This window comes from Corapipo altera, unplaced genomic scaffold (assembly GCF_003945725.1).
Source record: "Corapipo altera isolate COAL_440 unplaced genomic scaffold, ASM394572v1 49, whole genome shotgun sequence".
NCBI classification, from domain to species: domain Eukaryota; kingdom Metazoa; phylum Chordata; class Aves; order Passeriformes; family Pipridae; genus Corapipo; species Corapipo altera.
In genome coordinates this window covers 5,872,757-5,885,217 of record NW_020884879.1, presented here as the reverse complement: position 1 = coordinate 5,885,217, position 12,461 = coordinate 5,872,757, and the positions used below count along the sequence as shown (strand labels likewise).

The following is a 12,461-nucleotide window of genomic DNA, read 5'->3' as shown; positions in this document are numbered from 1 at the left end:
GAGACATTATTTTTAAAGCAGAATTACTCTTTGAAATACCGAAACATTAAAGAAAAAAGATCTGTAGCATACAGCGTAGTTACGCTGTCTAGGAGAAATGTGAGAAGACAGATATGACACAATACACTCTTTTGGGATAATGCTACGCATATGGTAACACCAATTTATAATGCAGAAGGTTTCTCTTTTCATCAGCCTGAACTACATTATTGCTTTTCAGTCTCTTTCCATAGCAGTCTACACTGAGACACAACATAGAAAAAAGACAAAACAAACTCCTACATTAAATATGAAAATATATTGATAAAAGAATCATTACACTATGAAAAACAACACTGAAATCGTTGAGAAATTTATATTATTTAGTCACAGTTAATGTCTCCTACTTCAAAATAAAATGTCCTTTATAGGAAGTGTTTTCATGACTGTACAAAATAAACAGCAAATCTTTTAAGATCATCAGCATCTGCCCTGCTATCCATTATTTGTTACATTTAAGTTGTCGGATTTACACTTGTATTAAAAAAGAATATCTTTAACATTACCTTAACACATTATGCAGATCTTAATTTCAGCAAATTAGGCTGTCATAAAGAGGACTTGGGTGTGCATTCAAAAATAAAATATTTTTCCCATACAGATCTTTAGAATTTGAAATATGTTTATCACATCACAAAATCTAACACCGCAATTTTTCATATTACAGCTAAACAACGAAACTTTTAAAATTCTCACATATCCTCTGAATTATTGTAACCTGAATATCTAACAATCCTACAAGTCACTCTCCCTTACCAGTAAAGCAACCAACAAACAAAACAAAGGTTTATGCAGTGCACAAGCATAATACTCTTTGAGAATATACAGACTGGGCTTGTGTGGAAGGAATAAAAATGTAAATGGTTACAAAAGTAAAATAAAAATATTTTAATAGCACTGTGGAAGCAAGTGTGTCACACATACTGGATTCCTGTTTTCCCAGTCTTTGCAGATGTGTTTTGCAGAACTGCTATGAGATGTAAAGCAAACAAGTTTCTAGCAGATCTTTCAAAAAATTAAAAAAAAAAAATCAAACAGTACTATTTCGTATTACATGAGAGGTGGAAAGGTGGTTACAATGTATGTTTTAGCACACAAACACAGAGAAACATTGTACCAAATGGAAAACTGAAGTCCTGAACACTACGTGAGCACAAATGCATATGAAAATGCAGCAGCAACATGCTAATCTTAAAAAGAGAAACAATTGTTCCGAAATCTAGAAAGGAAGCTATATGAACTTTTCTAAACTGTTTTAAACCATCAATTTAAGGTCATAATAAAATTCTGGAATTGTTCTGTTTTCTCATAACTGGTCCTAGAATCAAACTAAAGAAGGACACTTGATTGGTCCCCAGTCAGGACATGAAATAAATACTGGGATGTCTACACTGTAATACTTAGGAAAACTGCAGGGACACAGAATGGAGTTTGAGTCCTCAAAGGAAGGGAAAAAGGATGACAGCAGATTAGGATAAATGGAGACCATGGGATAGGTGATGCAGTATGAGAAAGAGTGAAGATTCACCTTGCAGAAACTCTTGGGACAAGGGATTCCATATAGATGGGAACTAGTAGATACTGCACTGGCAACACCTCCTTAATGGACAAGATATTGGGAGTGGAGGAGCAGAGGACCAGGATATATTCATACCTCTGCATTTAAGCTTTGATAAATATTACTTTGCTTCTGTCTCCACTCTCTTTTTACATATGCTCAATTAATATTCTTAAAAGTAAGAGCAGTATCCTCCAAAGTATTCTGTGCCATACTCAAAAGGTTCTTACAATTTACATTTTGTCATTTATCATCTGAAATACTTCTAAAATTAAATCCACCACTTAATAAAACTAACACAAGACTTTTCATCTGTGACATAAGCATGATTTTTAGCCTGCCTGTAACAACTGGGGCACCTGTTACTTAAAAGAACCAAAATGAAACAAAGGTAATTTTATAAAAAAGGCTGACACGCAGACTGATTTTACTGGACTGTTTATTAAAGTCCCTAGACAGAGACTCAACTGTCCTGTGAAGGAAAGAAGAGTAGCATTGAAGCTAACACAACAGCCCAGATAATTTCTAAAATATTAGAAATATGGAGAAGAAATTAGGTCAATGGTGGGTCAAGCAAAAAAAAAAAAAAAAGTACATTCAAGGTAGTTAAATGTCTTATATTGAAATATATCTTGTATAATATATATAATGGAAGATTCACCATCACAAATAAAAATTCTGTCATCTTTGCATTAGCTGAGGGAAAACATTTGAAGCTTTATTATTTTACACCTGTTTAATTTGCATCCAAAACTAGTTTTCCAAATCAATACAAAGGTGGGATTACTGCTGTCCAGACATAAGCAAGCTAGCTTTAAACTAACAGTAGGGTAATCACAATGCAGCAACACGGAGTCCAGAACTCACAACCCCGATATTTGGTTTGAGCTAATACCATAGTTGTTTTAGGGCTACATCACTCTAAAACCTGAAATAATTACCACAGAGGTGACAAGGGTGTGATTATGCAAGTTAAAGTGCCAAGGCTGGAATGCAGTAATATAGGAAATTCATCAATTTTTATCAGGTTAAACTGCACCGTGCATAACAATGCTGGGAATGCCTAAGCAAGAAGGAGCAAGCCTGAGATTTTCAGCTGGCAAATTGCTGCTATCAAAACGGCCTACCAAATTAGGCAGTTTGCTGTTACACTGGGAAGAAGTGCATTTCAAAGAGGTGTCTGAAGTGAATTTATGCAGAAAGACAGGTTGTACTGAAAGTTTGTTTCTTTCACTACTCTACAGCCAAAAGCCACATCTGTAGATGCATGAAAATCAACCTAATAATGCCAGGCAAAAGAAGCTGAATAGCTTTCTCTCTCTCTTTCCATCAAGGCTTCCTTTCAGTCCATTGCAGGGAATAACTATCTTCAGACAAAACAATGCACTCCCTTCAGCTGAAGAGGCTCCCAAATAAATTCTATCAGACATATGCAACCACAGAAGCCTTTTAACTGTACGTGCTCTTCTATTAACAACCAGAGCCTTAAGACAAAAACTGTGGTTCTTTCAATTAATTTTTTAAGGGTGTTTGGTAATTGGAGAGCATTTTCTTTTTTCCTTTTCTTTTTTTCTTTTTTTTTAGTGAAAGATAAAAACTATGACTTAATTATGAATCATAATGACATCTTGGAATGACTTTACAGAGAAAGAAAGCAAAAAATTCTCTGTCTACATGCATACACAATAAAACAAGGAACTTTAAAATGATAAACAACAGAAGACAGTTGCCAGCTCATTTAGTCTATTTACAGAAACAGCAGCATTCAGAAGGGATTTTATTTTTAAGTCAATAGCTCTAAGGATGAAGTATGCAAAGGCTTAAAGAGACACTGTCAGAAAGATCAAAGGATTCACAAGTGATGGTAATATTTTCAGGAGTCCCCTCTAACTTCAAAGCTAAATACAGACCCTGTATGGATCATGTGTTTTATTCCACTGATGACTCCACTCAGCAGTTCAAAGTGGGTTTAATTCTAGCTAACCCACTAGTTTCATATTTCTGTAAAAAGTGTGTAAATCTAGTAAGAGTGTCTTCGAGACTATTATTAGCGTCATACTTTGCTGCCTTCCTAGGCTCAGAAGACTAAATATGTTATGATATAATTCATGATAAATATTATCAACACTGTGGAGTGGAGAAGAAACAGCACTACTGACAGTGCCAACGGCAAGCACCTCTTCTTAGTCTTCTGAAAGACTACTGTCACAACAATAAGTCAATAGCTTAGTCTTGCTGAGTAAAAGACAAAATATGCAGAGGAAAAAACTGATGATGAGGAGATAGGACTGACTTTGATTGCCATAGTTGAAACTAAGATCAACAAAGAAACATCAAGAGAAAGAAGATTAAAACTCTTATTGGAAAATGAAAAACAGAATGAGACAACGGGACTTCTTTTAAACTCTTCTATGAATTACCTGAACAGAATCAAAGTTACTTGACCATACAGAGGTCAGTTACTCTAGCTGAACAGCAAAACCACTATGAAATTATCCCATTTCAGTCACAATCCTGAGTCTAATGCAGGAGGAAAGCAAATAGCTAGCATAGCTGTGGGCTAAAGTAGCACTCCAAGAAATTAAACAGTGCTTGTCCCATTTTGAAATTTTATTGGCTTTTAACTTGGACTGAGAAACCTTGGCTTTAATCTTATCCAGACAAGTCAATTTCCCAGCCTCACCATGCAAAGGACAAAAGGAACTACAGAAAGCCAAGACATAATCTAGGGTTATTAGCATCAAACATTTATTGGAGTTTGGCTGGATATTCTCCCCTAGGACTCAAACAATACGTACAGCCCAAGTACTGAAAACCGATCTAAAAAAATTCATAGAAAACCATGGATCAAGGGATATGCTAGTTCATTCCTCTAGTTCAAGGCAGGATCAACCAAATCTACATAACTCCTAACAGACATGTATCTACATTGGCTTTGGAGAAACGTAGAGATCTCTCACATCTCTCCCACAATTCATGACAGAAATCAACTAAAAAATTTTAAAAAAATTTCTACTGTCTAATCAGAATCTTCTCTTATCACAATTTTAAAAGGCCTTATTTCTTGTTCTGTCCATATCAGACATTCAAGATAACATTCCTCACTCTTTCATATCTTTTATATAGTTGAAGACTCACTATGTCTATAGTCAATCTTTTCTTCCTTAATCCAAACACCTAATTCATACCAACTTCTGTCTTATTTTTGTCTCCCTGATAATTTTAAGCAGTCTCAATTGGTCCTATTCTTCATGAAGGTGCAGTGCCCCAAACAGAAAGGAACAGATAGGTTATTTCTGATGGTTCTACAGGCAATTTCCAGGTAATGACAAAAAAGGACAAAAACAAGGATGATACTTGGGTCAGAGTTTAATATAGCAAGAAACCAAGAGAATTAGACAGAAGCTTTTTTTTTTCTGTGAGAATCAGCAAAAATTTTTCAAACACATGATGACCTAGTTAAATATACCCATTATGACCACACAGGCATCTCCTGGGAAAAGAAAGACAAGAGACAGAGAAGCATCTGGCAAGTTTCTGAGCCTGCGTTAGGAACAAAAATCCTTGAACAGAAGATGCAAAAAGCAGTTAGAAAGGAAGGTAGTACTAGGTTTGACTTGAACCCGTGGGGAAGAGCCAGTTGAAAACATTGAGTGGTCATGCAGGAATGATTCTTCATTTTTAGGAAATTAAGGGAGAATACAAAAAAAACAAAATTGGCTTCAGGAAATTAAACTTCAGCAAACTCACTCACACAACATGCATAAAGTTGTGTAAGCACACTAACAGATAGGAGCATGGCTTGCTCTTCCATGAAGGGGTAGCACTGAGCACTTATACCAAAAACAGAGGTGTTAATGCCTAATCAGAAAGGTGTCTATGATTAGACAACTGCTAAAATCAACACCAGGAAAAAACACGGAAAAATTGATTAGATGATAATTAAATAAATTAGATATTCTCAAATCAGTTAAATCTACTGAAATTCACTATAGGTAATTAAAGCTGACTGGATCAGTCTCAGAATTATCAAGTCATTTTTGAGAATTTGTAGAGGATAGCAGTAATTCCAAACAGATGGAAAACACTTAGTGAATAGCTTAAAAAAAAAAAAAAAAGAATGAAAGAAGGCTGGTCCAAAGAAGTAGAGATGCAACAACTGAATTTCAATTCCCCTCAAATATGGAATAAAAATTATTTGGAAGCATTTAGCAAATAAGAAGTTGAGTAATACATAGAGCTGTCAAGAACAAGTTACTTCAAATCTATCAAAATATTATTTGTGACATAGCAGCAGACCCTGTAGCTAGAGAAGCAGCAGTAAGTATCCTATAGCCCAAGCAGGCATCCTACAGCCTGACTTAATGATTGTTTGGAAATTGTTTCTCATGGGACTTCCATAAGCAAAAAAGAGAAATATGTCATGCTGCAAAAGGAAACACGTTCTAATAAGCAGTTGACACTAAACTTGGAAGAGCTGCAAGCATGCTGAAAGATGAGAGTACATGGTTAAAGCAATCAATTATTGAGTTAGAGAAGCGGTCTGCAGAAAACCTGAACACAATTCAGTAATGGAAATTCTAGACCTTAACAGGAACAAGTAACAGGAGAAATACAAGATGGAGAACAACTATTGAGGCAGCAGACCAGTGAAAAGGAGCACTGAGGCTAGAGTGGATCATATTTTGACTAGTAGTCTATGTCACACTAGCAACATCTCACACCTGGATACATACACGCCAGGTTGCAAGTCTAGAAATTTACAACCCGAGAGGGAAATGTTTTCAAAACAATGGGACAGCAGGTTCTAGGATAGAAAATCCAGAGCACTGTGCACTGAAGTGAGCTGCTGTCTGTTTTCCTTGTAAAGAGATTTCAATGTCCAGGACTGTTGGCCTGACACTGTTCACAGGTGTGAGTGTAAAATAAACACCCCTCCTCCCCACCATTCACAGAAGAAAACCAGTTTTTTCTACATCCTCAAAATGTTTGCCTTAAAACTTTTTATTCCTTCTAGGTAGCAGACCTACCTGCCGACCATTTTACAATCAACCACCATAACAGGAAAAGTATTTAACAAGTACCCCCTCAAAGACACAGAAAACCAGGTAGGCTATAACCTCTCACAGGATGTATCAGTGAAGTTTTTATTTTTGTTTGTAACCTATATCTGCTTTGTAACTCAGGAATTTTCCTCCTTTTGCATTTAATTATTTGAGTAATACAAAAATAAATATGCAACTTGATGTCTTTATGGCAAACAAAGAAAAAAAGAGGCTGTATAGTCTGACAGTGTCTTTTTAAAGATTACACATAATGACAATGAGATTGCTGAAAATCATACATTATTTTTTCAGATTTACTACCACAGCAAAAAGCTTTAGATTAATTAATGTTGCAATAGATATGAAAAATGACTAAGCCAATTAATCTCATTCATCTAAAAATGGAACAGTAGAGAGGAGAATTTTTGAAGAACTTCATTTAGAATTACCAAGGCTCTCCTGACAATGATAATCAGTAAAAAGGAATAAGTAAAGTATATTAAAGTAGTAACATATTCCTGGCACAAGTTCAGACTTGGAAGAATACACAAATCAATACAGAATAAAATACACTCATGCCATTCTGCTGCTTATGGGCCAAGTTAACTGCACATCATAAATTTACATCCCTTGCTCATCTTAGCTGGCTGCAGCAAAGAGACCAGGAAAGACCATCTTTAGTAACAGCAAAGGCACCACACTGGCAGAAAGGTACCAAAAAACATTGCAGGGCAGGATGAACTGAATGGGAGACTTTAAATTCAAGTACTGTGAAAACATTACATACACACTGAGGCCCAATCAACAAATACATGTACGAAGTCAAATACCTTATTGGATCCTACTAAGAGTTAGGCAAGAAGATAACCTTGCAAGTTTGTGCCAAATCAATATTGAAATGCAGCAGAAACAACTTTAACATGAAATCAGAAGTTAAATGCAAATTCAAAATACTTTAAAAAAAATCAATACAGAATCAACATTTTTTCATTTTACAATTGCAGAATTTAGAATATTCAGGCTAAGGAGTTATAGGTTCACCGAGTCTATAACATAGTAGAATGTTTCAAGTATGGAGAAAAGAATATTGAATTTATCCTTCTTGGTTTTCTAGGTACTCAGGACCACATATAGCATCTTGCAATCTACTACACATTCACACATATCTGCACATATCATACTATGAACAAAAATCATAACAAATCTGAATTTCTTTCCTATTCCTCTGCAATTCTGTTTCCTAGTAACTGAAGAAATGAAAGAAGTTCTAGCTTTGAACCTCTTTAAAGGAATCTTTCTCTTATTATCCATTCTGCAACAATTTAAAAGGGCTTTGACATTTTCTATACTTAAAACATAAAACATTGCCTTCATTCCCTCCCATAGGTTTTCCACGCCAAATTTTATTCATGTTCTGATCACAGATACAAGAATTTTTAAAATTACAAAGAAGTGCTATTATCAGGCATATGAGCCCCTCCCATGCAGTTGTCTCATATCACAAGACGTAAGAAGAAGAAAGCAATCTAATCACTGCTGTGAGAAACAGTATCTTAGTAAAACAGATTTTCAAAATTGTGTTTTCTTGCTTTTTTGTTCTTGTATGCAAATCGTTGCAGCATAACACACATTTGGACATTCATTTTCTAAAGTTTTCATCCCCTTGTTTCCTTGGCATCATTGCCAAATATGCTTGAAGCAGTTTCTTGACAAGAACTAATGCACTTCTTAAATCTGTAAAAGGTGGTAAATTCAACTTCATCTTCCACACCACTTCTTTTTTAATTTTACCAAAATACAGCTATTATGAGAATGTTATGAGGCTACCAACAAAGTAGTGTACCATTATGCAGTGCAAACAATCACACAGAATGCTCTGTTTCTTAGGAACAACAGTGAATTCAGCAAAAATATGTCCCATGTTTACTTCTGGTTCACCTTTACATGGGATTTGAAGTTCTCTTGTCCTAGGCTTTAGGTTCCACACTAGAAGGATATAATTAAAATAAAAGCAGATTTCTATCTTTGGTTTGAGACAGCAACAAGTATTAAAACAATTTATTAAAACAGAAAGATTTTACTATAACATTTGGAGAAGAGGAAAGTGCATCTTGTAGGAAACCCCATCAAACAACCAATTTTTCCTTATTTTTACTTCCTGCTCAAGTTTCTATTTGCAGGTCACTAGAGAAGCTACCAAGTAGACAGTCATCTTTCAAAACAAGAAGCTGCATGCCCATCTGAACCAGGTGTCTATGGAAGACAACTGTTTATTTCTGTAGGCTCTGGATAAGCCATCTATCCCCCTAAAAGCCTAATCATTATCACTGAAATCTACATCCAGACTACGCTGTTATTAAGAAACTCCGCAGTGGAACTGCTGCATCAGTTATCAGTTGCTGTATCCATCCTCTGCAGCCACACAGATAAGCTCCCAGTGCTCAAACACCCCTATCCTTCCATTCCCAGTTCTTAATCAGCATAACCCCTGTAACCACAGGCAACACCATCATGTCCTAACAGTGATTTAAGTGCCAGACCACAAACCCAAGGGAGAGGAGAAGTGTGCCGAGCTTCATCTTGCACCTTCTCCATGCACACAGCGGCAGAGGTAACCCAGCTGTCAAACTTCAGTACTTAAGCAAAAATGAGATGTAGCTCTGGGCTGTCTGAGCAGATCACACCCTCTTTGTAAAGAAAAGCCACTGGACTTAAGCTGGCCCACAGACTCCTTTTGGAAGGTACAAAGTTAAACCAGCCAGCAACCATTTTAAAAGCCTTGAACTAATAAACCTATCAGCTATATTTCCCACTTTGGTACTGGAAATCAATTCAGACAGCACTTTAAGTTTTGTAAAGATTATATACCACTCCTGGATGGTTTTCAAAAATATAGCAAAAATACAGAACATATAAACACTGACCTTGTTTCTTTTAACCCTTCTTTCTGAATGACTTCCAATATTTGTTTTGCAGTCATTGGTGAGTTGGGGTACTTTTCCAATGCCTGGAAAGAAATAATAAATGTGTAAGTGACAAGACACAGCTGTCCTGTGAATCTGAAAGGCTATATGATCATGCAGTTTTTATCTAGTCATTTGTGAAAGGCAGGGAACAGTAGTGTTGAGACTGGAGTCCTCTGTCTGTTGGAAGGCCAGATACAACCCAGGAAACTGCAGCAAGAAAAAGATTTACTTGCTGTTTTTGTACATCATCTACTACATCTGCCTGGAAAAAATTCTTACCAGGTTCCAAATACAAGAATTGAAATATGCAACTAATTTTATGACACAGCAACAGATTTTCTTTCAGGTACAAGAGGGGGAATAAGAAAAACCAACACAAAAACCAAAGGGAAAATATAATAATAATAAAAAAGACTAGCACTTTCTTTGATTTTTATTACTTGAGAACTATTTGAGGTCATTTGAATATTCTACACTTAGGTTTCACCATGACCTCTGAAAAAAATTGGCTAAAACCTTCCACTTGTAGAGCAGGAGCTACTGTGAGAATTGAGACAGTGAGGTTTCAATTTTAAAATGCTTTTTGCTTCTAAAAACAATGAAAAATGAAGCAGTCAGAACAGTCACAGCACATAAGATGCTACATGACAGAGTGCAGTATATTTTTCCAGTTCAGTTCAGTTTTCCACTTCTTTGCCTTTTCCAATTGAGCCCAAAGTAACTCACTCCTCTTTACAGATAGAACCATCTTGTATGGATTTTTCTGATTTTCCACTTCCTTTTTGTCCCCATCAGTTTTATGCTGTTAAACAAACAGCCATTCTTTTGCTCATGTGACGTGCCAGACTGACAGCCCTGGAAAATGAAACCTTTCAGTCAGCAGTAAAAGGTGCCGCACAGGCCACGGCAATCAAGCTTCCCAGAGCATCTTGACCACGTATCTTAGCCAGAACTTGCATTTCTACCCTGTGCAAATATGAAAGCAGTTTGGTCCGATTCTATTTATCCTGAGCTTCTCTCTAGTAGTTACCAAATGATGGTAAATGTGAAAGTAGCTACTACTATATGGATACCTGCCCACTAGGAACTAGAGACATCACCACATCCTATCAGCAAGTCAAGCTGTGAAGGGTGCTAGCCAGGGCTGTAATTCGAGTAGCTCACCTAAAACCAAAGCCTCCCTACTCACTACAACTTGACCAGCTCAGCCCTCTCCTGCCATTTTACAGTTCTGATTTACTGCCTGTTCCCTTTTGCAGCCAAAACACAGTTTACCAAATCCTTCAGTTCTTTGTTAGAGATGAGCTTTGTATCCTTTATCTTTCAGTTCCACAAAGGAAAATGTAGAAGTGAGGGTTGCACTAGAAAGGTCTGGGAGCTGAACTGAGCTTATCTCGTGTACATTAGTAGGTAAGATTCAAAAGGGATCCATCAGGAAAGGAAAATCCAAAGGTGATTTGAAAGGAGAAAAGGAAAGAGTAAGAGTACAGCAATGAGTAAGGACGGAAGGAACTGCACACAGGGCTGGGAAGAGGGCCACTGCACAGCAAGGGAAGAGAAATGATATGATGTATTAGTGACAGAAGCACAATGACACATTGGAAAAATGACAATGTGTATGAAGATTAAGACTAGGATGAGAAAAGATTAATGGTGTGAAGAAACAAAAATGGAAACTTTAACCTTCAGAAAAAAGACAAAGAAAAAGGACAAGGTAAAATGAGAACATACCAAAATAAAGGGAAAAAAAGAACTAAACTGGGAACATTCCAGAGAGCAAACTGGAAAGGACAAAAGAGGATACTACACTGTACTGGACACGGCTATGAAGGAAACTGTGTGCACTTGAAAGTGGGGTTACTCACTGTGGAGGATTCCCTGTTTCTCTTCCTGAGTACAGGCCCCTCAGCACACCTGGGCAGCTCCTCCCTGCAATTGAGAAAATTTGGGTAGCCCTGTCCCCTTCTCTACGACATCACATCCTACTCTATAAAGTCAGTAAAGTGCCAAGTATTACCATGAGAGTTCAACAATAACAGTAAGGAAACAATAAAGCTACGCAAACATCAGAAGTCACCCTGTCCTGGACAATGGGAGAAGGGAGAGCACTTTGTGCTGAGGAAGCTGCACTGAACTGGCTGTGGAAACAATGGCCAGACATATGGATAGGGAAGATCATCTTCACCAAACAACAATGAAACCAACAAGTAGGATGTGTAACACCACTACAGAAAGTTTAATGAAACCCACAGGGCAGATTTCAAATACCACAGTATGAAGTGAACACATTCAGGGTATAATGACAAACTGAAATGCAGAGTATGTTAGACAGGCTGAAAGTGCTGGGGTAAACAATTGCCCATTGTGTGGACTTGCTTTACGCCAGACATGTAGCGTGGGTTGCAGTTCATATACCCCATGAATTTAATTCTGTTCATCTAACCCTTTAAACCCTGTTATTTGAAGAACTGTTCAAACCCTAACTGAAAACCATTAATTCTCCAATTCAAACACTGCTTAAATTGAAAATACTGTTATTGTGCATATGATTAAATTTTCTTTATCAGAATGAAGATTAATTTAGCAGAGAACCTAAGTAAGGATGGGGTTTTTTTCTGCCCCTCCCACTATCCTGTCCGTTCTCATCTCTATTCCCCCCCCCCGCCCCCAGTTTTAAGTTCACTGTTTATCACAGTAAGAAAATAAAAATAATTACTTGTAAAAAACATTTCAATGATAACATCACTTTATTCCCTCAGTTACAGAAAACAGCGTCAGAGTATTCTTTAAGATTCTATGAGCAAATGAATACACTGAACTGATAATAACACTAGCCTATCTTGCCTCTGTGTC

General features: G+C 36.7%; 1 protein-coding gene across 3 annotated transcripts in view; it reads right to left on the bottom strand.

Moving 5' to 3' along the window:
• The window catches only part of ASXL3 (ASXL transcriptional regulator 3), a 129,971-nt gene that overhangs the window by 94,214 nt on the left and 23,296 nt on the right, over positions 1-12,461 (bottom strand). For 2 of the 3 annotated variants that reach the window (XM_027638713.1, XM_027638715.1), the window contains exon 2: positions 9,567-9,649. In XM_027638713.1, coding sequence (XP_027494514.1) covers positions 9,567-9,649 — 83 coding nt within the window. Of the gene's footprint in view, positions 1-9,566; positions 9,650-11,473; positions 11,538-12,461 lie in introns of all 3 variants that reach the window. The other variant, XM_027638714.1, reaches the window with a different exon arrangement.